Source organism: Aspergillus sclerotioniger (genome assembly GCF_003184525.1).
Source record: "Aspergillus sclerotioniger CBS 115572 chromosome Unknown BO94scaffold_6, whole genome shotgun sequence".
In the NCBI taxonomy this organism is placed as follows: Eukaryota; Fungi; Ascomycota; class Eurotiomycetes; order Eurotiales; family Aspergillaceae; genus Aspergillus; species Aspergillus sclerotioniger.
Window position 1 is genome coordinate 851,069 of NW_020290996.1, and position 23,923 is coordinate 874,991.

Sequence of the window (23,923 nt, forward strand, 5' to 3'; positions counted from 1 at the left end):
ATCGTATGATGCCTCTGCCGTCACAAACTTTATTGCAGAGCATTCAGGGACTATGGCTGCAAATTAGCCCATGCAGCAGTATGGAGAGGGCTAGTAGACGTCAGCGTGTTACCAAGCTTTATGCCTGTGGTCATTTCTAGGGTTGAGGTTGGTTTTGTGAGTACCATCAAAGTTCCAAGGAGAGGAAAATCCACGTCAGTGGAGGAATACATCCCTGCTCTAGATGGTCACTGCGCGAATTAATTCCCTCTTTGTGAGTGGTCGACATTGTTGGAGCTGGACGCTGTTTGCAGTCGATGTCTGCCTGTCGGCAGGGTTACGAACAAAGAAATCATTTAGTGGCATGGATTGATACCACTGAAGAGCAAAGAATGTGCATGATGACTGCAGTTCCTCATCCTTCGCTCAGCATAACCCAGTTATCACAATGCATACAGATATGTTGGATCAGGCTGCGGTCTTTCCCCCAAGATATAAGTTCCTGGATCTGACTCTGGCTGTAGTCTCACTTCGAACCAGATCCATCTTGCATCCACTGACCAACTCACTCCCAGACTCACCATGGCCATCACCGATGCTATCAAAGTCCTCGAGGAGACCTTCCTCTCTCAGGTCCTCCTCCCAGGAACAGTGGAATACACCGAGCTCAACAGCTCGTACCTCTCTGCCCTCGAGAACGACATCACCCCGGCCTGTATCTTCCGCCCCACGAGCAACCAAGATATCTCAACCTTCCTGAAGCTGACCAACAATACTCACTTTGCCATCCGCGGCGGCGGACAACAGCCTCTACCCGGCTGCGCCAACATCCCCGACGGCATCACCCTCGACCTGGGTCTTCTAACGGGCATCGAGCTGAACGAAGACACCAGCACCGTCTCCATCGCCGCCGGTGAGCGCTGGGGTAACGTATACAATGTCCTCGCTCCCAAAAACCTCGCCGTCGCCGGTGGTCGTTCTGCAAATGGAGGCATCGGGGGCTTGGCCTTACAAGGTACATCCAACTTCCCCCCCCAAAAAATAATCAAAGCCCTCAATCCTCCAACCCACTCCCTAACACATCCCAGCGGCCTCTCCTTCTTCTCCTCCCGCGAAGGCTTCATCTGTGACAACGTCCTCAGTACGAAATCATCCTCGCCAGCGGCGTCCTCATCACCGCCAACGCCACCTCCCACCCATCCCAAATTGAATATATGGTTGACGAGCTCACCAAACCGGATGCCTCGCATGATACTCATTTGATGCTGAGTATCGGGTACGCGGCGCCGTTCGGGGGAACTATGTGTCAGAATCAGGTATATTTCACCAAGGCTGGGGACGGGGAAACAGATGTCCCGAGAGTGTTGGAGAGATTTGTAGATATAACCCCCCGACTGGAGGAGTTGAGTTCGGTCAAGTTGATGGATATTAAAGAGGCAGCGGGGGGGCAGGCTGCTGTTGCTATGGAAGACATGCGGTGTACCTACAGAGTACCTTTCCCCTATTTCCTGGATATATCTATGACTTATTGATGGATTCTATTCTGTTAGCTCTGCATATATGAACATAACCCTCAAAGCCTCCTCCCCGGCCCTCGAAACCGCAGCAGATATCTACACCTCACCTCTGGACCCTATTAAATCCAAAGAAGGTATCATATGCTCGCTAACACTCCAGCCTCACCCGGTCTCCCTGTTAGAGAAGTCCGTCGAGCTGGGAGGTAACTCTCTCGGCTTGAGTCCCGAGGACGGCCCCTTGATCTCGGTGCTGTTGCTCGCGTATTGGAAGGACAGGGAGGATGATGAGCATATCATGGGTCTGATGAAGGATACTCTGGGGAGGATTGAAGCTGACGCGAAGGAGAAGGGCCAGGCGGTTGGGTTTACGTTCATGAACTATGCTTCTGGGTTTCAGGATCCGGTTGCGTCGTATGGGGTGGAGAATGTGAGCAGGTTGCAGGGGGTTAGTCGGAAGTATGATCCTGAGGGGGTTTTTCAGAGGTTGGTTCCTGGGGGTTTTAAGTTGTTTGGTTAGGATGGATGGGATGGGATGTGGTGGTTTGAGGTGATATCATTGGATTGCTTGGTGGCATAGATAGTATACTCGTGTAGATATGACATGCTAGCAGGGCATGTCAGAACCATCGGCCCTTGTATATCAACATCCTAGACTTACCAGCTCAATCAACTAGTCCCATATAGAAGCTCATTTACATTACATCCCCTCCCTATCCCCCCACCCACCCCTCAAGTAACAAGATATATCGCTAAACAACCAATCATAGCAAGGTAGTTTATCTGTTCTGTAATGAGAAAAAAAAAAAAGTACAACAAACCAGGCCAGGTACCTGCCCGCACCCACCACATCCATTCTTTTCTCACTCGCCATAGCCATAGCCATCACCTCAATCCAATCCCAGGCGAAAACCCCCTTTACGTCAACTTCTGCTTGATAAAGAACGACCGCAGATGCGAGAGCTGCCAAGCACAAGTCACCGACAACACGGCCAACTGAATCAAAGTCCACCGCACAACACGTCCATTCGTGGCTTCAGACTGGTCCCGGAATTCGGCTTCGCGTTCCTATTTGATCCATCATTAGTTCATCTCATTTTCTTCACCACCCCCCTCACTCTTCATACCACACAACATAAAGATATGTATGTATGTATAGGGGAAAACTCACCCGCTGAAACACCTGTTCCCTACGAATATCCTGCAACCTTCCATTCAAATCCTTAACCTTCTGTACAATATCCTGCATCTTGTCCTTATCTTCGGTCTCGATCTTGCTCGTCTCACCGATAGCCATGTCCAGGGTGACTTGGACAGCGCCGGCCGGGGCACCGCCCAGCCAGCCGCTGCCGACGGCGGCGTTGGTCTCGGGAGTAACGCAGATCTTGTGCAGACCGGCGTCAGCGGCGGAGAAGGTGAAGCGGCCGGTGTCGCTGTCGCGCTTGGAGACGACGCGGTGGTCGTTGTCGAAGACCTCTTCCACGGTCACGAGCATCTTCAGGTTGGGGTCCACATTGTAGGTGTTGGTTTGTTGGTTGATCACGGCGGTGGAGTAGGTGCCTTTACATTGATAGGGTTTGTTAGGTACACGGAAAAATTGAGGAGGTAGAGCGGAGAAGCATACCAACGACCAGGGTATCCTTAGGGAGCTCCTCGAAGAAGCACTTGGTCTGGCGCCCGTCCATGTAGAAGTAGAGGGCGTTGGCGGGCACCGTCAGACACAGGATGGCACACACGGCCAGGGCGGAGGAGAGCCATGAGGCGGAGGATCGGGACGGCGCCATGGTGTGGTCCTGGGGTTGGAATTGAGGTGGAGAGAGAGGAATGGAAAGAAGGAGATGGGGGTGAATTGGTGATGTTAACAGTTGGCGATGAATTGCTCCAATCTGGCCGATCCCGTCTTGGCGCGAATTCTCACGTCGCCGTCGCTCGCCGCCTTCTCTCTCTCTCTCAACTCCCCCTCGTTCATTGCTGCATCGCTGCATCGTCGTGGTTCATTGAAATACTCATCACATCTACTTTAATTTCTTCTAGAAAAGACATCCCTCGAGTATCTCCCGAGCAGGCCCCTCCGCCATCATGGCCGCCGCCGACGTTCGCGACATGCTGGATCTGCCCGCGGAGGGCCAGCCCCGACCTCATAAGAAACAAAAGGTCGTCGAGAAGCGTCCAGGTAAGCTACTTCCGGTCTCACTTCTCTTGTTAGAACCCATCTGACCCGTCTCCTCGCCAGAGGGTATCACCCGTGAGCTCTTCGCCCTGCTCGGCGAGCGAGCCCCTCCGATCGCCATCAACGAGAACCGATACAAGGGCCGCCCGAAATGGATGAGCAAACTGCGCGTCCGCCCATGGTACGCCCCTGATGCCTGCTGTCGTCGCATTCTACTGACCCCATCAGGCGCATGACCCCTTTCTTGAACGGCGCCCGATCCGACGGCCTCGTTCTCCGCCACTGGCAGCGAACCCATGAACCCGCCAAGGTCCCCGCAATGGAGGATTCGGAGATGGAAACGGACGAGAAGAAAGATGAGGCGACCGATGCATCATCCGCCGACACGCCGCAGCAGGACTCGATGTTCTCCAAATACAACGTCAAGGCCCGCGTGCCCAACCGCTATACCGACGAGGAATACAACCGCCATCTCAAGAGCGACGATTGGACCCGCCAGGAGACCGACTACCTGATGGACCTGGTGGAAGAGTACGACCTTCGCTGGGTCGTCATCGCTGACCGCTACGACTACCAACCGCACCCAGTCGACTCCGAGTCCAATGCCAACGCCCTAGTCCCCGCCAAGCGGTACCGAACAATGGAGCAAATGAAAGCCCGATACTACTTCATAGCCGCCAGCATGCTCGCTCTCGAGCACCCCCCGTCCGAGATGTCGGAAGCTGAATTTGAACTCCACGAGAAGATGCTCAAGTTCGACGCAGACCGTGAACGGTCCCGAAAGGAGCTCGCCGCTCTACAGCTGAACCGGACCGCCGACGAAGTGCGTGAGGAAAGCATCCTCCTCGAGGAACTCAAACGCATCACCGCCAACGAACAAGACTTTATCACCGAGCGCCGCGAACTCTACTCCCGCCTTGAGGTCCCTATCAGCGTCGGCAACACCACCATGTACCAGTCCAGCCAAGGCCTCTCCCAACTCCTCCAGACCCTCCTCCAAGCCGACAAGAGCAAGAAGCGCCGCTCCATCCTGGGCCCCGAAGCCGGCGCCGCTCCCAGCCCAGCCAGCCAAACCCCCGCCCCCAATGCCCCCAGCAGCACGCGCGACAGCCGCGCCGACACTCCAAACGCCGCCCCCGCAGCCCCAACCAACAAGAAAGCCGCCGCGGCCGCGGCCGCAGCCGCAGCCAACAAAGAAGCCCAACAAGCCGTGCGAACCCTCACCCCAGCTGAAGAAGCCAAATACGGCGTGCAACACCACGACCGCCTCGCGCCAGGTGTACAGTTCCGCAGTGACCGCGCCCAGAAACTCACTCAGGCCAAATCAAATGTCCAGACACAGAAACTTGCCGCGGCGCTCGCGGAACTGGAAGTTCCGCTGCGCCTGGTCATGCCGACGGAACGAGTCTGCAAGGAGTTCGAGAAGTTGATCCACTCGGTGAATCTGCTGCTTGAGGCACGCAAGGTCGCTGAGAAGGTGGAGAGCGAGATCCGGGTTCTGGAGGCTGCAAAGGAGGAACGCGAACGGAAGGTCAAGGAGGCTCAGGAGAAGGATAAGCCTGAGGTTAAGTCGGAGCAGGAGGATCAGCCGCTTCCGGCGGCGGAGGCTACTGATGCTGGTGCTGGTGCTGAGAATCCCGATGCGGCGGAGGAGGATGAATCGGGGGAGAAGCGTAGAAGCGGAGCGGCTGGTGGGGGTCTGGAGGGGACGTCGCATAAACGCTCGGCGAGTGTGCTGAGCAATACCAGTGATAAAAGTACCAAGCGACAGCGGAAGTGAGTGCAGGCATCTTATGGGCGTTGGAGTGGGCGTTCTTGTGATTCAATATACCTTTGTACGACTACATGAACTTCGGTCTGGATAAACATTAATTCTGCTGATGCAATACATCGATATTGGTCCGTTCCAATCTTCCCGAGCACCTTGGTGGTGGATTTTGCTTTCTTGGAGGCAACCAGCGGTTGCAGATGTAGTTGAAAATAGTGATTGGTTGGTAACAGCTCATGTTGCATCCAATCCTACGCTGTTAATCATGCTGTGGAGGACCTTGTGCGCTCTGGCGGCATCAATATATAGATGCCCGAATCCTACCCGAGCATTTCCTGGCAGTCTTGGTAAGTGCTCTTCCAATCGTCTGTGATAGCGTCCGATCCAGTCTTGTCTGAAGAGCGGTGCCGATCCCTTTCTGCCATTCCAGCACCTGTGTCGATCATCTGTTCCTTGTCAACATGCCCGTCCTGGCATTCTCCGGAATCGGCGCTTCCATGCGACTGCGCCATGGGAACGATAGGGACATTATCGTCAGCACTCCTGGCCTTCTTTTTACGGTCTAGGACCTTGAATTTTAGCATTCGACCCTCCTTTCTTCGTGCCACGGGATATCGCCCGGCCGGCGTTGTCATCCTCGTAATCGCTTTTGCCTCAAGCCCGCGCGTAATCGCCGACACGCTGCGGCCCTTCGTCAAGAGACTCCCTGTACGCCGCAACGTCGCCCATCTTCCTACAGGTCGTCCTTCCGTACTCTTGGTGGAGACTGACGAGCTCTTCTGCGGGCTTGATTGGCCACTCACCGGCTGGTTTGGGTCAACCCAGGAGCAAAAGTCCCAAGGGTTTTTGGCATCTGCGACCTCATCACCCTGGTCCTTCTTTCGCTTGAGCTTCTCTAATAGCGAGAACTTTATAGAATCACTCCCGGCTTCGCTAAGAGCACTAGACAAGCTGCGAAGACGCATGCGGCTCATGATGCTCGATATGTCAAAACTGGGATCCCCCGTCCTGGGAGACGTTTTCCTGGTCTGCCCAGTAGATCCACTTTCAACACGCCTTAACAAATCACCTTGGGAACCGGCATTTATGGCTGCCATTTCCGACATACCGGTCTCACCAGGTTTGGGACTTCCTGAAGGTTGATCGATTCCATCATTTGCGGGAACCATGGTGTACCCGTATCCAAGGCGCCGTCCGCCCGACATCCATCCAACACTCACCTTGCGAGGGGATGCAGGATCGGTATCTGAGCCATGAAGGCCATGTCCAAGAGAGGCCATTGACCGGTCTTGCTCAAATCGCTCGGTGAACTTGCTTTTCTGCGACTCAACTTTCTTAGTATCGTAGCTGTCTACAGCAGAGGTATGATGAGGGTCCACGAGGAATGAACCAGGGGAGCAGTTGAAACCTGCAATAGGCTCTGCAATCAATTCCTTGGTAGTAGGCTGATAATTTCGTTTATTTGCAGAGTCGATTGGGATGCCGGTAGACGACAGGCTGGTCTTGGGAGAATAGCACGAGGAAGACTGGTCTACCGGGGCCCTTCTAAATCTTGGACCTGTCGTATGGCTGAATAGTGTGTTTCCTGGTGCATCCCCAGAAGAGTCATAAGAGGGCTGGGGCGCATTCCACGTCCCTGCATTGCTAGCCCACCTGTTCTCATCAAATGAGTGTTTGGGGGATAGAATACGAGGCGATGTCGAACAAGATGCCAACATCGTCGGGATGTTCATGTCACCAAGGTGAATGGAACAGTTATCTGACATGGTTCCTGTTGGGGGCTGCCGCCGTCTTTTCCTGACTGAGATCTGTGATGGCCCAGCCAGTGAGTCTGCCGATGTGGTATAAGGAAACGGCACTGGAGAAATCGGACTCGAATAACCTGAGCCATGTCTAGGTATACCGGGGTCAGGTGTAGCCATTCGAAGTGGCGGACGATATCCTTGCTGCGGATACACCGGTCCATTTCTCTTACTCTGAACGGGACTGCCGCCTACGCCTCTCTGAGGTCTTGCAACTCTGGCTCGACGACTCCCGTCGTCCGCACGAAAAGCAGAAGAGCCTGATGACTGGGTAGCCCAAGATGTCTGGTTCCTCGAATGAAAAGTCGGTTGTGGTTCTTCCATTACGGCACGGTCTACTCGTGCGTTTGCCATTGCTTCACTCTCCAGGCCATGACCTTGCTCATATGATTCTTCCCGCTCGATCTCCTGCCTCAAAGGGGAGACAGTTTCCTGGACGATACGTGTATTGGTTGGATGATCTCTGGTGTGGCTAATCTGCTTCGGTGTGCTGATGAACTGCGCATCGCTGTCATATCCTCTTTCGCTCATCAGACTGCTCCCAATGTCGTCTGGAGTACTCACTCCCTTACTGGTGTTGGCCAGTTTGGACGAGAACGGAAACCCAGGGGACCCCGACTTTCTCTGCGTTCTCGGCTTCACACGCAGGTCTTTGGCTTCTCGGGAGAAACGCCTGCGCAGTCTGTCAGACAAGCCACTGGAGCCTCTGTGGTGATTAGAGTGCGCATCTTCCCTCGTCGAGGAAATGCCTGTGACTGTCAGCAGTGCCACAACAGACGGTCCCTTGCGGCTCACCCTCAGGGTCTCCATCTGGTGACGGCCTAGCCGGATTCAACTGGTAGGAGCGTCCTGTGTCCGAGTCGGAGGGTTTCCAGTATCTTCGAAAACGGGGACAAATGAGGAAGAACGCCATTGCTGATTGGATGTATCAAAGTGAATTGTATGGCCCTCGTCAACAAGGCGATGGTTTCGATATGGATCCATGATGAGTGGTCCGGGGACAGTTCCCGCAATTGCTTTCTTGAAGACTATACAACGTACATAAAAGGAAGGTGGGAGTCAGACAAAAACAGCAGGTGCGTCCATTGTTGATGCCTTACAGTTGTTGCAAAGGCTCTCAGCATCTTTTCTTCTATCGGTCAGTCTGTAATGGAAGGAACTAGGAATGCGGACGGGCATGCCCTGACGACAGCATCGACAATGCGAGCTTCCCCAGATATGCGCGAAAGATACTCCGCATCCCGAATCATCCCCGAATGTCATCTTCGGAAGCCGAAGGCTCAGCTTGAAGCGAGGACCGGCGATACCGCCAATGCATTATATATTCATATTAAATCCACCGGTTATCACAGACTACTCCGACTAGGAGACCTAGATCGGACGCCGAACTTGGACTCAATTGCACCGATTCTGGCGTTTTTCATCTGCGTGATTCTACGGGCGTCGACCAGGATTAGCAGCGTTGAGAAAAAGCAAACTTGCACCTGGTCGATAACAAGCTCTAGTGGCAAACGGGGCGGATCTCACCTCAGATTTGGCCAATTGCCCACGCTGATAGGCTCTTGGGCTGCCTCGTGCATCAGCCATCAGCCAGTTACTCCAATGGGGTCCATCGCCGATCAGTTGCAGGTCCGAATCGGCTCCATTGTCCCACGATCACTGAAGCGGGCAGCCCAGAGCCTCGACTGGGCCAGAGAAGGGGCGGAATACTTGTGTAGTAATGGGCGTGGCTAACAGCTCGTATCAGGCTGGCACCCACCGGCCAGAACTTTATTAGAGGCCGATCCCGGAAGGGAGGCACACAGTCACTAAAGGTGGTCCGAGGGACACTCCGGACTTTTCCACGGCGCTGACTGGCCGGGTCACGGCCGGCGGGCGGTCTCGTCTCCGCGCTAAACATCCTGGTGCTCTTGCAATCACGCCATTTGACGCTATGCACTGGAGGGGTTAGTCGTGGCCCCTCAACTCAATTTTTTCCAGGATGACACATAGTACATCCTAAGACATGGGAGGCAATTCGTGCTTTCAGGGAGGTAGTTCACTTGCATCTCGCTGCAGCTGAGGGGAATTTGGTAATGGAATCGAGGAAAAGCTGGCAAGGGCGAACCTTACTTGCCTCGTGCGGGAGTTTGTTTGGAGGACCATATCTTACCTTACCAAACGGAAAGATGTAAGTCTGCCTGACATTGTGTCTGGAACAGGTTAGGTCGACAGGTACGGTCCTGTACGTGGCCTGTAAGAGGTCAGCCCGACCCCTCCATTCCCTCCGATGTACCCACACCGGAGGGGGTCGACCAGCGCCCTCCTCCCCTCCGCCCTCTGCTTATAATACCTCCCCTCCATCCCCCTCCTCTCCTCTCTTCTTTCTTTCCCTCTCCATCCCTCCTCTGTTTCCCCCCCCTTCTTCATCTTCCCAGCAAGAGACTATTGCATAGTCCTTGTCTGTTTTTCACCCATTCTCCCATTTTCAACCCTTGATCCTTGTTCTTATCTCTTCACACACACAAATCCATCAAGATGGTTCAGTCCTCCGTCTTGGGTTTCCCCCGTATGGGAAAGCTTCGTGACCTCAAGAAGGCTACTGAGGCTTACTGGGGTGACAAGATATCTCGTGATGAGCTCTTGGCTGAGGGAAAGAGACTCCGTCTGGAGCACTGGAAGATCCAGAAGGATGCTGGCGTTGATGTGATCCCCAGCAACGACTTTGCCTTCTACGACCAGGTCCTCGACCACATCCAGATGTTCGGTGTATGTTCTCACTTTCTCCTTCATGATCTTGATCATAGCTGACAGTTCTTTCATAGGTCGTTCCCGAGCGTTACTCCAAGTACAACCTCCACCCCGTTGACGAGTACTTCGCCATGGGCCGTGGTCTCCAGAAGCCCGCCAAGGATGGCCAGGCCGCCATTGACGTCCCCAGTCTGGAGATGGTCAAGTGGTTTGACTCCAACTACCACTACGTCAAGCCCACCCTCCAGGACAACCAGACCTTCAAGCTCGCTGCTGAGCCCAAGCCTGTTGTCCAGTACCTCGAGGCCAAGGAGGCTGGCGTCATCACTCGCCCCGTTATCCTGGGACCTGTGTCCTTCCTGACCCTCGCCAAGGCTGACCGTGGTCAGTCCGTGGACCCCATCACCAAGATCGATGAGCTCCTCCCCGTCTACGTTGAGCTCCTCACCAAGCTCAAGGAGGCCGGTGTTGAGGATGTTCAGATCGATGAGCCCGTCCTCGTCTTTGACCTTCCTGCCAAGTCCAAGGCTGCCTTCAAGCCCGCCTACGAGAAGCTCGGTGCCCTCGGTGCCCAGGCCCCCCGCCTTCTCCTCGCCACCTACTTCGGTGACATTGTCCACAACATTGATGTTCTCCCTGCCCTCCAGAGCCTTTACGGTATCCACATTGACCTTGTCCGCAACCCCGAGCAGCTTGACGCTGTTGTTGCTGCCCTTGGTCGTAAGCAGGTTCTGTCTGCTGGTGTTGTTGACGGTCGTAACATCTGGAAGACCAACTTCAAGGCCGCCATCGAGAAGGTTGAGCTGGCCATCCAGAAGCTCGGCAAGGAGCGTGTCATTGTTGCCACCTCCAGCTCTCTTCTCCACGTCCCCCACACTCTCGAGAGCGAGAAGAACCTCGACGCTGAGGTTCGTGACTGGTTCAGCTTTGCTGTGCAGAAGCTGTCCGAGGTTGTTGTGATCGCCAAGGCTGTCACTGAGGGCCCTGCTGCCGTCCGCGAGCAGCTCGAGGCCAACGCCAAGTCTGTCCAGGCTCGTGCCTCCTCCGCTCGCACCAACGACCCCAAGGTCAAGGAGCGCCAGGCCGCCGTCACCGAGGAGCAGCACAACCGCAAGTCTCCTTTCGCCACCCGTATTGCTGAGCAGAGCAAGTCCATCAACCTCCCTCTCTTCCCCACTACCACCATTGGATCCTTCCCCCAGACCAAGGAGATCCGTATCCAGCGCAACAAGTTCACCAAGGGTGAGATCACCGCTGCCGAGTACGAGAAGTTCATCGAGAAGGAGATCGAGGAGGTCGTCAAGATCCAGGAGGAGCTTGACCTCGACGTTCTTGTCCACGGTGAGCCCGAGCGTAACGACATGGTTCAGTACTTCGGTGAGCGCCTCACCGGTTACGTCTTCACCACCCACGCCTGGGTTCAGTCTTACGGATCCCGCTGCGTGCGTCCTCCCATCATTGTCGGTGACATCTCTCGTCCCGCTCCCATGACCGTGAAGGAGTCCAAGTACGCCGTGTCGATCTCCAAGAAGCCCATGAAGGGTATGCTTACCGGCCCCATCACCTGTCTGCGCTGGTCTTTCCCCCGTGACGATGTCCACCAGTCCGTCCAGGCTCAGCAGCTGGCTCTCGCTCTCCGCGACGAGGTTGTTGACCTCGAGACTGCTGGCGTCAAGGTCATCCAGGTCGACGAGCCCGCCCTCCGTGAGGGTCTCCCTCTCCGTGCTGGCAAGGAGCGTGAGGAGTACCTCAAGTGGGCCGTGCTTGCTTTCCGCCTGGCCACCTCGGGTGTCACCGACGGTACTCAGATCCACTCTCACTTCTGCTACTCTGAGTTCCAGGACTTCTTCCACGCCATCGCTGCGCTGGATGCCGATGTTCTGAGCATTGAGAACAGCAAGTCGGATGCCAAGCTGCTCCGTGTGTTCGTCGAGGAGGCCTACCCCCGCCACATCGGTCCTGGTGTCTACGACATCCACTCTCCCCGTGTTCCCAGCGAGCAGGAGATCAAGGACCGTGTTGAGGAGATGCTGCCCTACCTCAAGCCCGAGCAGCTCTGGATCAACCCCGACTGTGGTCTGAAGACCCGCCAGTGGCCCGAGACCAAGGCTGCTCTGACCAACATGGTCAACGCTGCCAAGTTCTTCCGTCAGAAGCACGGCAACTAAGTTTAATATCTACTTTTTTAATAACCCATGATTGGGGGCGACATTCTCAACCTGTCGTCTCGGGGATTCGGATTGTATCCGGTCCCGTTTTTTGATGAGTTTACGATGATGATACCAAAAGTTCAACATATGGGTTCGGTTTCATTAGAGGGTTACGGAGTTCAACATATCAACGCTTTCAACATCGGCGTTTGACATCACGCCAGTATCGCATGCGGACGTTGACGTCCACGCCGATCAATAATTTCAACAATGTTGTGTATCAACATGGTGGTTACAATACCGCCTAACAACATGGTAGCTACTATACTACCTTAATCAATCACACATTCTGTGCGCTTTTTGCATTCGTAGCACATCTATGTAGATGTAGAGCATCATACGTGATATGATGTCTTACAGCAATTATCCAGTAGACCTCATATGCCAGTCTCAGTCATGCACACCGTCCATACCAGGCCTTGATTCCATCCGTCTCAGACCACATCCTGGACCCCATACCCATACCCCCATATAAACCCCATATCCTCCACCTGACTGTCCACTGATCACAACATAGACATACACCCTCTTTCCCTCACCACTCTCCCAAACCCACCCAATCGCACCCACATTCCATTTCCCTCTCCCTCTCCCCCAACCCGACCCCAATATCATACCCATACAGATACAAATACACAAACCCCCAGTTCCAACCCAAAAAAGTAAGATCTACAACCAAGAACAAAACGGCACCACCGCCCCCCTCCCCATAACCCTCTCCTCCCCAAACCGTTCAACATACCACCTCCTCCCCCACCTCGCATGAGGCAACATATTCGTGACCGCATTCACCACAAACACCACCGCCGGGACAGGAAACCCCACGCCCAAGTACCTCGTTACCCTCGCAGCAGGGATAAGCCACGGCGCGAGATGCAGTTCCGGTTTACCCATCCCCATCCCCATCCCCATAGACCCGGGTGTAATGATAGGTGTATAAGAAGAAGTAACAAGCGTCCCCAGCACGGCAAACCCAATCCACTCAATCCACTCGAATACATAATGCGGGTAGAGAATTGTTCTGAAGAGGCCGGTCGGTGGCGGGATGGTGTAGATTTTATGGTAGATGTTTTCGTTTCCTTCTTTTTTCTCCTTGGGGGTTTGCTTGGTGGTGGTAGTAGAGTCAGATTTCTTCTCCACTCTGCGGAGGGCTTCTTCACGTCTTAGTCGAAACAAAGTCCGTTCTGAATGGATGTTACATCCCATGCCTAGGATGAAAAGGCCCGTTCCTATCGTTCCTAGTACTGTCGTTTTCAACTCCCGAACCCTAGCAGGCGGAATAGCCCCATCTGAAATGGGAGAAGTATCAAGCTGATATCCAAGTAACCACCCAGCCAAACCCCCGGAATTAAACCAATTGAACAACGCGGCCGAAAGCACAATCCCCAAATGAATGGGGGACATGCTCGGGGCGGCGAAGAACGGGGAGATGATTGCGCGGTTGATGTAATGGAGTGTGAACAGAGCAGCGAGGAGTTTATTTAGGAGGGGGAGAGCATGGAGGGAATGTTTTTGGGGAAGGGAGTAGAGCAGGTAGATGAGGTTTAGGGGGGAGATGATTTCCATGAGAAACCAGGCCCAGCGGCCGGGGAGGTTAAATCGGGAGGATTTGAGGGAGGTTTTGCCGGCTGGGTGGAAGGAGGTGAGCCATTGGATTAGGGAGATCTGGGGGTTTTATTGGTTAGATTATTATTGGGTTATGCTATTGGGGTTGGGCTTACGGCTGGGAAGTATTGGAAGATGGTGAGGATGAGGGCGTAGGTTTGGGGAGTGGGATGGATGAGGTCGTCTAGGGGAGGGAGGTGCTGGATGCACGAGGAGAGGGTGGAACCCATGTTGGGTTGGGAGTTGTGGATAATTAGGGTATTGGTGGAGGGCTCTTATTCACTCCCCCTAGTAAACATGCAGGAAAGTACTCTGTAGAAGCAATGGATACACGGTGAGAGTGAGTGGTGAATGGATGTCAACTTAAGAATAACTAGCAGTGTCAGGATGAGTCAGCATGCTCTCATCCTCTACAGTTATACAGTGAACGACCTTGTGCTATCATAGCATTATAAGCTCTAACCCAATCTCCGCAGACTACCACGATCCACACAGCCAAAACCATAAGATATACTCTTCTCAGTCTCTCCCCCCTGGTCATTCGATCAGCCACTCGTATCCATCTGGTTCGATACCAGCCCTCGCCTCCGCTCCGCCAGCCTCTCATTCTTGAACGCCTCAATCTTCGCCTTCATCTCCGTATCTATGCAGGTTAGCCACTATCTCGTCACCCTAAAGGCGGACACCTACCAGGTATTACATCCTCCATTTTCAGCGGTGCTCGGTTGAACGGATCGTGCGGATCGCTCAGCAAATGAGACCGGATTGTAGCGCGGTCAATCGAGACCCGCGAGCCTGGCAGAATGACCGGGTCCTCCATCAACGTGTACATCAACGGATCTAGATAAGTAAGCACCATCCAGGAGTAGCAAGCAGCGACACGACCTACCTAAAAACTCGTCCGGAACCTCGCCAAGATCCTCTTCGGCCTGGTCATCGGCCTCCTTGGCTTCCTTCACCTTTTGTTGTAATTGTTCCCACCGTTGGAACTCTTCCGGGGACTTGAGCGAGAATTTCTGCAAAATCTCGGCTGCCTTCACAAAGTTCGCCGGTTTGTACGACCGGCCATCGCGAGCCACCGCAATGATGAAGTTCTCCTTAAGCATCAGGTTCAGGTAAACGTCGACGATCTCGCTCAAGAGCGCCCGCGGGTTGAAGCCGTATTCCTGCAGATTGTCTACCCGGAGACTGGCGCTCTTGGGCCCCACCATCGTCTCCAGGTTGTAGTCCAGCATGTCTGCCAACCGCTGGACGATTTCAGGCATCGTGAACGAGTCCGCCAGAGCGTCTGTGAACAGCTTGAGCATCGCCACCGTCTCATTCGTCAATTGCATGTATGATTTGGCGTTGCGCTGCGCCGACGCCAGATGTTCTTCTTTCTGTTGCCGCACCGTCGGGTCCATCCCTGCTGCGTTGCGCAGCTCCGTCTGCGTCTTGTAGATGGTGATGAACGCCCCAAAGGACTCATCGAGCACAAACGTGACGTCGTTAAGCAGCAGATTGACGAAGCGCACGAAAAAGTCCAGGTTCTGCTTGGACTGGTTGTATAGCTTGTTGCGGTAGAGTGTGTTCGGCCAGATGCACTTGATGATCTGGAAGATTTCATATCGGATGTTGAATTTGTCGAAGAACTGTGTATGCGTGCCCGTATGCTCGGCCTCGATGTAGAACTTCATCAGGGAGTGCAGCAGGTGCTCGTTGGCAAACGGCATCGAGTTGAGCAGATCGACCAAGACCCCGCGAGCGCCCCCAGGGCGTGGCCAGGTACCGCGGAACAAAATCGACACCAGACCGGCTTTAAGGTAGGGGTTCTTGATGTAATCCGAACTCTCCAGGAAGGTAATGCAAAGCATCACCAGCTCGTCGCCCTGCGTGGCGGTGATGATCTGGGGCATGCACCACATGATAAACTTAAAGTTGCTGACAATGTCATCCAGGAAATACTCAGGCAGGCACTGGAAGACCTCGGGCTGCTGCGCCGGGAGAGGGAGACGAATTGGCTCCTTGGGGAAGTTCGTGCCCGAGACTACTCGCAGCAGCCACACAATCACGTACCGCATGAACAGCATCGACCGGGCCTGCCACTGGTCGTCAAACAAGACACCCTGGAGACTGTACTTCAAAGCCAGGCCGAGATCCAGCCTATCCTTGTACTTCTTCAGAGCCTGCTCGAAGACGCGGAGCTGCATCGGGTTGTTGATCCACCGATGCCGTTCCAGTTCAAACTTGTTGATCGTGGATTCCATGTGTCGGAGGTCTTTCTCGAGTTGCTCCAGCTTGGACGTCAAGGACTCGCTGCCGTAGTGATGCGCAGCAACGGTCAAAAAGAAAATCTCGGTGATAAAGTTAGAGGCACCGTCTGCCTTTTTAGAGTAAAACGCATCCGAAGCGTGCTTGTCAGCATTAATCTTGGTCTCATCCTGCATGTCAATACGAGGGTTGCGGTGAAGATAGTTGGCATCCACGCGGTCGATCTGGAACAAAGCTCGTTAGTCTGAAGACATCCCCACGACGCAGCGCACTTACCTTGGTGAAGCTGGCATCCATGAAGGGCTCGCAGAGCTGGTCCAGGCATGTAGTCAGGTTGAACATGAGCCCGTCCGATGACACCGTGTTGGGGTCCACCTGCATCGCCCGTCGCTTGTGGTTGATGTTCAAGGCGGCCGCGAACCAGTCCAAGACCCGCTCCCTGGCATCTTTCGATGCGCGAATCAAGTGGTTGATGATATCGAGTAGGTCCGAGCTGATCATGTGCTGCGTCATGCGGATCGACCGCTGTGCGTTCAGAATGTACGACTGATCCCTCGTCTTGGGGCTGGAAAAGTATGTCATGGTCACGCTGCTCTGCAGCGGCGACAAGCGAAACCATGGCCCAAGGAGCGTGCTCTTCTCAAACGAAGCCGGATCCCTAGACTCGTTGAAGATTGAGGACTCGGTAATCGCAGCCGCAATGACCGCGTGGCGGACAAGATTCCGGAGAGCCTGCAAATTAGACACGCGTTCCTAGCGGAAGGGTGACCTTCACATACTGTCATATATGGCTTATAGTCATCATTGATGGACATGGCCGCAAGTTCCAGGCTCATCTCCTCGACAGCCGTGATGAATGCCGGCTTGAGGCTCTCATCCTCCTCGAACCGCTTGACGGCCTCGCTGATGAACTCAAAGTCGACGCCCTTGTCATCCTCGGGGTCCAAGAGGAGATATGGCTTGAGCGGGGATTTCTCCGATGGCTCGAGCCTGTACACGAGTCAGCCGTATCCTGGAGCCAAGAGGGCCACATCACCACACGCACCCGAACATCTCCGGCATTGTGATCGCAAATATACAATAGCTCAAGCACAGGCGACGGGCCTCGCCGATGGCGTTGAACTTGGGGTCATCCTCGCGACTCCGGCGGAAACCCTTGTGCAGCCTCGAGATCCGTCTCCAGCATGGTAACAGATAATCCAAGGGCTTCTGCTGGGGGGCGTTGGAGGCCGCTTCCAGAAGGGCCTGATCCAGCACTGTGATATCCACGCGAATCTCCCGACCCTGATCCTCGAGCTCGCTCCGCAAGCCCGGCAAATATGTCAATCTCTGCCCGTGAATATCCTTCTGACGAGCCTCATTCAAGGACAGCTTGAAGACGGCGCTTAGCGTACGATCCTGGAAGGCCTCAATGGTTTCCTCCGCTCTTGACGGAGGTGGTGTGCCGGTCACTGGGGTCACGGTTTGTGAGCGGTCTGGCATCGAACTGGCAGAGGCTGCTGGCGTGATTTTTATCCGCTTCCAATCGGACTGTGGCAGCAGTTGTGGTGAGGGGGCCGACGAGCCGGGCGCACTGGCTGGATTCGACGATGGCAGCGTCTGAGGAAAGCGAGAGGACGGCGTCGACGGCGCGGGGGAAGCAGGCCGGCTGGTTGCTGATTCTGCGGCGCCTTCATTCTGCGCCGGCGGTGTTGGGTTGCCCAATTTTGCCAGGCGCTTGCTGCGGATCTGGAGGGGGTCAGGCAGGGAGCGGGCGGGGAAGCGAAGATGATCGAGCCGGACCAGGAGGATGCACTCACCTTGTCCGCTTCAGACTGGCTCTCTGACATCTTGGATGATGCTGATGGGGCAGCCCGAAGCAGAAGGGCGTCCGTGTATCAGCGGGGCTGGAGACGGCAGGTCGTGGGCTGGAACCGAAAACTCAGATACGAGAGGGAAAAGAGAGATAACCGAGAGAGGAGACTGCCAGCCGAGGCGCGGAGAGAATCAGAGAGAGGTAGCCTGGATGACCCGAGGCGAGGCAGAAGAAGGGGAAAGTCACTGGGCGTCGTTCTTCTGGCCTGCTCGCTGAGGTTCGCCCGCATTAACTAAGCTGGTCGGGGTTTGTTCGCCGCATCCACCCTCGCGCCTATCAGTCTCGTGCGGTGCCTATCGTACTGCCAATCGTGCCTATCGTGCCTATCGATTTCGGAACCTCGCAAATGTACATTATTCCCCCCCCCCTCCTCTCAAGGCTACTAAACAAAGCTGTTACTTCCAAAGCTTGGGTCATCACTCCGTCAACGCCATCAAATCCTGCACACGTATGGACATCTAGTGGGAACAAAGTGCTCGGGTCGTCAAGGACACAAAAGAAAGAAGAAAAAAAAAGAAATTAAGGTATAATGGCCGCAGAGATGGCACCCACGTGCCAGGTAAGTCATGCTTCTTAGTATTTCCCCTTCAGGGAATCCAGACGCCGGCAGTTCTTCAGCTCCATCGCCCTCGCTTCCTTAATCTTCTCTACGTCCGGGAAGAACCAGCCCTGGGCGTCTTGCAGCATGCGATCGCGGAGGTGGACCTCGCTCTCACATTCATACCGAAGTTTCGAAACGTAGTCCACCTCCACCCGTTGGTCCAGTTGCCGGAATTTTCGCGCACTGTAGTCCTCCACATCACTAGGATTGACATAGTAATCGATATTCAGCTTAGGAGTCGTCCGATGCACCGTGTGGGGAGGCACAGCGGCGTCAAATCTATACGAAGGGCCAGCAGGAGTCGATGAACCAGAGAATAGCGAAGAGATCCAAGGGAGCACGAAGAGGAGGATAAGAGGAAGAAGCTGCTGGAAAGTCGACCACGTAGATGGCGCAGGTTCGGCCCGGGCGTTGGCTTCGCGTGGCCTTCTCCGTGGCCGAGCGCCTCCAAACTGATGGACTCGGAATCCGGGGCCGCCACCCATGTTGAAAACGAATTGGGGTCCACCTAGACACCGGGTTAGCCAGATTCTCGAAATTCCTCGCGACGCGCCGGGCAGGCTAGAACATACCGAAGGGGCTGAATCCACCACCCATGTTGCCAAAGCCACCGCTGAAGAACCGCTGGAATAGCTCCTCCGGCGAAATCTCCTCCTCGTACATCGAACCACCAGCACCAGACCGCGGGAATCCACCGCCGCCGAATCCGCCAAAGGGTGAAGCGCCTGAGGGACCAGCGCTCGGGGTAAATCTGCTGTCCGGATCGCCTCCAAACTTGTCATACTTGCTTTTCTTCTCTGGGTCCGATAACACCTGGAAGGCACGCGCAACCACTAGTCCGCGGTCATTAGCAAGAGAACAACACACCTGATCCATAGCGACTCCGACTACTCACATTTGAACGCCTCGTCCGCTCCCTCATATCCGTTCTTATCAGGGTGTGTCATCAAACTCAATTTGCGATAGGCCTTCTTGATTTCGCCATCCGAAGCCGTCTTCTCTAGAGACAGAATCTCGTAGTACGCCGTTGTAGAGCATTTCCGTATCCTCAGCACCGCCGCCTTCTGTTCGGGTGTGTATTTCCGGTCCTGATTGCCCTGATTGTGCTCGCGGGATTTCGCAGAGCCCCCAGTGTCAGCCCCAGACGCGGTGGCGGACGACATGGTAGGAGCGCTGTGGCCTTCTCTCAAAAAATGTCCTCCGCTAGTCGACTGTACAATATGTCACTCCGCCGGAGATGTGATTGCGGAGATGGAGGCTGAGGCTGTCGGAAGAGGGAGGGTGGATCAGCGAGAACGGACAGATTCCAGATAATAGAGGGGGCCGTTTTTGGCGATCGATCCAAGCGGTATCAGCGACGAAGAGACCAGGGGGCAAAGGATTGGCTGGTTCTGACTGGTGCGAGCCACCCTCGATCTGGGGAACAATAAACTGTATTGGGATTGATAAAACGTGGTGAGTTTCTGGAGGTTCAGTTGTTGACGCTAAGCCTCGGGCGAAAGACTGAGAGTGACCGTTAAGGTTAGTCAGGAAAGCAATGGCTGTCACAAGCCGCGCCATCGCCTTCACTGCACCATCCTACTACACAGTAGATATACTGTAAGTTCCACCCGTCTCTCTAACCTTTCCTTTTGTCAATGGCGCATTTTTAGGATCAGTTCACTGACACTCTTATCTTCCTTCCCCTCCAGACTCAACCCACCGCAATCATGGCTGGTTCGAATTCTCCGATAGATGAGACGGAAAAGTCTCTAGTGCAGAAAGCTAGAGCTTGGGGAGGTAAGTCATTGTCCATGCGCATACACCTTATTCTGAAACATTGTGTTTGGAGTATATCGCTAACCCCTCCTTGTTGATCGATTACAGAGAACTCGTTCCCGCCCACCCTGCTCGCAACTCTCATCACAGCGCAGCACATGCGCCCGTTCCAGCCACTTCCGATGCTGTTCCCTCCGGTCCTTCTGTTCACAAGCTATGCCAACATCCAGGGGTTCAAGACTGATACGGCTGGCATTAGCGCGGCGTGGTCCGGGCTGTATCTGTTGCTGGCAGCTCGCCGCAAGCAGCCGTTTATGAAGAAATGGGGCGCTCGGGGCATTGTCCGCGGCATGACCATGGGTCTGGGCTTGTTCAACATGGTCTGTGGTGGTCTGGCCTACACCCTGGGGAAGCGAGAAGATGAGGAGGAATAAATGTGATACTGCATATCCGGACGGTTATACGGGGTTAACCTCATGTACGATATCAACCGAATGGGAAAAGGCGTCGCTTTGGGCATGGTGTTTGGTTCCTTTCAACGGCGACATACGTCGGTCATATCTTGACGGATGTCCTTCTACAAAATATACATGAGATTTTGAGCGACCGACTCTAGTCTTCTCCGTCCGACCCAGCCATCGCATGGTTGAGTGTATGATTCCATGGTTTATTGCCATCAATTACTCCGTGTATGGCCGTTCAGATAGGATGACCTCTCGGACGCTGGGAGATACCAGCCATTCGAGATCCTGTGGATTCTTCACGGCAGCTTCCCGGGCCCTTGTCGAGCTCACCGACGGCGCTCCAGGCTTTTTTCCTTCAACGAGCTTGATGCGTTCAGCCCATTCCCGTTTGCCACCCACGTTGTCTTTACCTCCCTGTGCCAGGTCGGCCATAAATCCCTCCTGCTCGTCTCGGCTGCCCCAGTCACTGTCCGGACGCATGGTCACTCTCAACCGATGTTGGGAAAGGAAAGGCCCCAAAGGCTGGAGGGTATGCTCCGGCGGGTAGTACTTCGGGTTGAAGATGCGGATCAGCGTATCATAGCCTGTCAAATGGACCTGCTCCAGTGGCTGGGGATATACACCCGAGCGCTCAATTTCCGCAGCCTTATCCACGAAGTACGGTTTCTTGGTGACTCCAATGTCGATCACGGGAAGGTTCCGGGGCACCGGGACGGACTCATTGGTCCGGAGGGACGAAAGAAGATCTCGAGCGAACAACTCCATCATTACGAGACGGTCCTCGAATGAGGCCGGTTTGGATGGCTTGTCGGCATTCTGCGTGGCAAGAAGCAACAGGAGGCGTGCGGGTTTGTGAGGGTCTTCTAGAATAGCGGACGTCGCGATCCTGCTGTGGGCAAGAGTCGGGGGGTTGAAGGACGAGTCGAGCACGTACAGGACATCAGTGGTAGGGGTGGGATCGTGGCGCTCGGAGGGGACGGAAGCCAGCACCTCAAGGCTCCGGGTTGATGCGATGAAGTGTCTCAGTCCGGCAGCGTACTTTTCGCGCAGAGTGTGAAAGGCGGGGCTCGTCATTCTGGGAGTGGATGTGTCAATATGGCGTAGTCCGACAGCTCATAAAAGTGTAATCAAAGTGGTGTGCGAGGCTAGATACGAGCCAGGATGCCCAAGCCCAGTCACGTCAGAGGCAGAGCTCCGAGGTGGGGTTGTGGACGGGAAGCATCCATGGGCGTCGCTGGAGGGAGGAGGACCCTTTGGCGCGGGTGGCTGCAGGACCCGGACTTTCGAGGCCTGTCGCATCCGTATGGTCGGTATAGTGTAGACACTGGGCAGGTATACTGGGTACTGGGCAGATAGGGTCTGTTGTCGACGCTTCGAGACTCTAGCCCACACGGCAGGGCCGAGATTAATGCTTTATCTGGTTGCAGTGGTGTATGGCGGTCTGTGAGCTGTCTTCGATAGGATCGCAACATTTAGATTAAATGGGATGATCACAATCAGGGACTCGGGTCCATTTCTCGGTACTATCTGTTGGGACCCGGAATTTTCTGGACAGCGAGATTGGGTCATGGGCCATTAGGGCCATTGATGTTCTCGCTAAGTGCCGCTTATTCCGTTGTGCTGTTCCGGTGGAGTTTCAGGGTCACTCGGTGTCCATGGGGAGTATTTCTAGCCAGTTGATTCTCTTGTATTAACAGGCAGGTATATACGCAGCAAGTCCGTACGGAGAGTACGGAGTAAGCATGCAAGTCAGGTGCAATTGGACAGCAACTGGACACGAGTGTTGCCCCCGAGCTCTAGATAGGGCTCAGAGACTGACCCATAGGTAGCCGATAAGAGCCGAAGGCGATCATCTCCTAGTGCGCCGTGAGCGAGTCACTGTTCAGGCAACCAAATATCTTAACCAGTTAACCCCCATATGAATGAAACGCTGGCGGCAATCGTCCCCGGGCTCCAGTCAGGGTCGAACACCTCAGAGGTTCATCCCCCATCATTGCCATTTGCCAGGTCAATATCCCGTCCCGGACAATATCATTTATTGCCGCTGGCTTTGAGCCTGGATCCCCAAGCAATCAACCGGTGTGATATTCTTTGTTCTGAAGGAAAATCGCCGTTGTCTAGGCCCCCATGCCCGGCTCCACTTGGTGCACCAACCATCAAGGCCTCGTAGGCTCAGGATCATCGCGCGTAGATTCCTTGATCAACACTGTCAACGCTTCTGGCGCGCCCACTGACAGAACAATAGTGTCGGGAATCGGGTTTGACGATGTGTTGAGCCTCCTGTGACTTCTTCCCCATCGTTCGCTTCGAGGCGTCTCAGAGTTGAGCGATCTTGGTTACAAAGCGTCTCACGCTATAACCATCATGAGTCTTAGCTGAGAGTCAAAGCGACTAGTCCGAACCATTTGGCCCCGGGGCATGTTGACCCAGAAGTAAGAAGCTTCGAGTGGCAAGCAGCTCCTAACTGAGCGATCGGGTTGGGGGAATCCGAGTCGGGGTGTTAACCGCCTTGGCCAGGATGAGGATAGAGCTTCGATCCTTCTCGACAACCCCTTTTCCATGAGCTGGGGACCATCGTACGTAGCTCCGACGGCGGGAATGGATATTGGATGATGTTGTCATCTCCGCACGGTTAAATCCACAGCGGATTGTTGATTAAGCGTGTCCACCGGTAAATTACGGTAACGGCAATTCAGCTCCGTCCCATAAATGAGGTTGAGTCAAGCGCTGCGATGAAAATCTGAACGTATGATTGTTCCATGGATGCTCCGTTTGAGGGCCTACGGGGTTGCCCGATCGGGGCAATGTTGACACCCACGCGATCTACTTGGCCACGATTCTTAGCATTCCTGCCCAGCAGGACGTTAGGAACTAGGTAGGTACGTAGGCATGAAGCGCATGAGCCCTGCGCCGTCCCTGAAAATGGCGGTAACGGTGCGACTCATCTCCTGTAAAAATCCTGCTGCATGGGCGCCCTGGCAGACAACAGACAACGAGGACCGAAAGAGGGAACACGGGGAGGAAAAGCGTAGACAGCAAGCCGTGCGGTTGGCCCGTCGGTCAGGCACAATGAGATTAAGCTGGCAACGCGGGCCAATCACGGGTAGCCATGACGGGATGAAACGGGGCCTCATCTCTGGCGCAGCTAATCCGCGTGTGGTTCCTGCGCCGGGACCCACCCGGACGGAGGAAATTAAAATTAAGAACAATATCAGGA

The 23,923-nt window shown here is 54.6% G+C and overlaps 11 protein-coding genes across 11 annotated transcripts; 5 read left to right on the forward strand and 6 right to left on the reverse strand.

The window, feature by feature from the left end:
• Window positions 1-561: 561 nt before the first annotated feature.
• On the forward strand, window positions 562-2,013 carry BO94DRAFT_554408 (FAD-binding domain-containing protein; the record flags this gene model as incomplete). The annotated part of the gene is made up of 4 exons (XM_025613712.1): window positions 562-994; window positions 1,031-1,113; window positions 1,206-1,456; window positions 1,530-2,013. The coding sequence occupies 4 exons, from the start codon at window positions 562-564 to the stop codon at window positions 2,011-2,013; spliced, it is 1,251 nt and encodes a 416-aa protein (XP_025470434.1).
• Window positions 2,014-2,222: 209 nt separating this feature from the next.
• Window positions 2,223-3,348, reverse strand: BO94DRAFT_573077 (emp24/gp25L/p24 family protein). Its single transcript, XM_025614954.1, has 3 exons — window positions 3,118-3,348; window positions 2,665-3,053; window positions 2,223-2,561 (listed from the first exon to the last, which is right to left on the reverse strand). The coding sequence occupies exons 1-3, from the start codon at window positions 3,275-3,277 to the stop codon at window positions 2,412-2,414; spliced, it is 699 nt and encodes a 232-aa protein (XP_025470435.1). The 5' UTR covers window positions 3,278-3,348; the 3' UTR covers window positions 2,223-2,411.
• A 107-nt stretch (window positions 3,349-3,455) lies between these two features.
• BO94DRAFT_532607 (SANT/Myb-like DNA-binding domain-containing protein) lies at window positions 3,456-5,762 on the forward strand. Its single transcript, XM_025611154.1, has 3 exons — window positions 3,456-3,666; window positions 3,727-3,844; window positions 3,892-5,762. Exons 1-3 carry the CDS (start codon window positions 3,573-3,575, stop codon window positions 5,441-5,443), a joined length of 1,764 nt encoding a protein of 587 aa, XP_025470436.1. The 5' UTR covers window positions 3,456-3,572; the 3' UTR covers window positions 5,444-5,762.
• Window positions 5,553-8,146, reverse strand: BO94DRAFT_511466 (uncharacterized protein; the record flags this gene model as incomplete). The annotated part of the gene is made up of 2 exons (XM_025609772.1): window positions 5,553-7,982; window positions 8,029-8,146. The coding sequence occupies 2 exons, from the start codon at window positions 8,144-8,146 to the stop codon at window positions 5,752-5,754; spliced, it is 2,349 nt and encodes a 782-aa protein (XP_025470437.1). The 3' UTR covers window positions 5,553-5,751.
• A 287-nt stretch (window positions 8,147-8,433) lies between these two features.
• On the forward strand, window positions 8,434-8,967 carry BO94DRAFT_583050 (uncharacterized protein; the record flags this gene model as incomplete). The annotated part of the gene is made up of 1 exon (XM_025615527.1): window positions 8,434-8,967. One exon carries the CDS (start codon window positions 8,434-8,436, stop codon window positions 8,965-8,967), a length of 534 nt encoding a protein of 177 aa, XP_025470438.1.
• Window positions 8,968-9,606: 639 nt separating this feature from the next.
• BO94DRAFT_532608 (5-methyltetrahydropteroyltriglutamate--homocysteine S-methyltransferase) lies at window positions 9,607-12,161 on the forward strand. Its single transcript, XM_025611155.1, has 2 exons — window positions 9,607-9,981; window positions 10,038-12,161. The coding sequence occupies exons 1-2, from the start codon at window positions 9,751-9,753 to the stop codon at window positions 12,129-12,131; spliced, it is 2,325 nt and encodes a 774-aa protein (XP_025470439.1). The 5' UTR covers window positions 9,607-9,750; the 3' UTR covers window positions 12,132-12,161.
• Window positions 12,162-12,842: 681 nt separating this feature from the next.
• Window positions 12,843-14,008, reverse strand: BO94DRAFT_583052 (3-oxo-5-alpha-steroid 4-dehydrogenase family protein; the record flags this gene model as incomplete). The annotated part of the gene is made up of 2 exons (XM_025615528.1): window positions 12,843-13,838; window positions 13,895-14,008. The coding sequence occupies 2 exons, from the start codon at window positions 14,006-14,008 to the stop codon at window positions 12,843-12,845; spliced, it is 1,110 nt and encodes a 369-aa protein (XP_025470440.1).
• A 315-nt stretch (window positions 14,009-14,323) lies between these two features.
• Window positions 14,324-17,857, reverse strand: BO94DRAFT_554414 (ubiquitin-ubiquitin ligase UFD2; the record flags this gene model as incomplete). Its single annotated transcript, XM_025613713.1, has 7 exons — window positions 14,324-14,421; window positions 14,469-14,618; window positions 14,668-16,252; window positions 16,305-16,760; window positions 16,808-17,018; window positions 17,074-17,756; window positions 17,828-17,857. The coding sequence occupies 7 exons, from the start codon at window positions 17,855-17,857 to the stop codon at window positions 14,324-14,326; spliced, it is 3,213 nt and encodes a 1,070-aa protein (XP_025470441.1).
• A 347-nt stretch (window positions 17,858-18,204) lies between these two features.
• Window positions 18,205-19,959, reverse strand: BO94DRAFT_532611 (J domain-containing protein). Its single transcript, XM_025611156.1, has 3 exons — window positions 19,380-19,959; window positions 19,057-19,317; window positions 18,205-18,992 (listed from the first exon to the last, which is right to left on the reverse strand). The coding sequence occupies exons 1-3, from the start codon at window positions 19,645-19,647 to the stop codon at window positions 18,457-18,459; spliced, it is 1,065 nt and encodes a 354-aa protein (XP_025470442.1). The 5' UTR covers window positions 19,648-19,959; the 3' UTR covers window positions 18,205-18,456.
• A 234-nt stretch (window positions 19,960-20,193) lies between these two features.
• On the forward strand, window positions 20,194-20,676 carry BO94DRAFT_543879 (uncharacterized protein; the record flags this gene model as incomplete). Its single annotated transcript, XM_025613154.1, has 2 exons — window positions 20,194-20,263; window positions 20,351-20,676. The coding sequence occupies 2 exons, from the start codon at window positions 20,194-20,196 to the stop codon at window positions 20,674-20,676; spliced, it is 396 nt and encodes a 131-aa protein (XP_025470443.1).
• Window positions 20,677-20,799: 123 nt separating this feature from the next.
• BO94DRAFT_348898 (nicotinate-nicotinamide nucleotide adenylyltransferase) lies at window positions 20,800-21,950 on the reverse strand. The gene has a single exon (XM_025607090.1). It carries the CDS (start codon window positions 21,778-21,780, stop codon window positions 20,923-20,925), a length of 858 nt encoding a protein of 285 aa, XP_025470444.1. The 5' UTR covers window positions 21,781-21,950; the 3' UTR covers window positions 20,800-20,922.
• Between the last annotated feature and the right edge of the window lie 1,973 nt (window positions 21,951-23,923).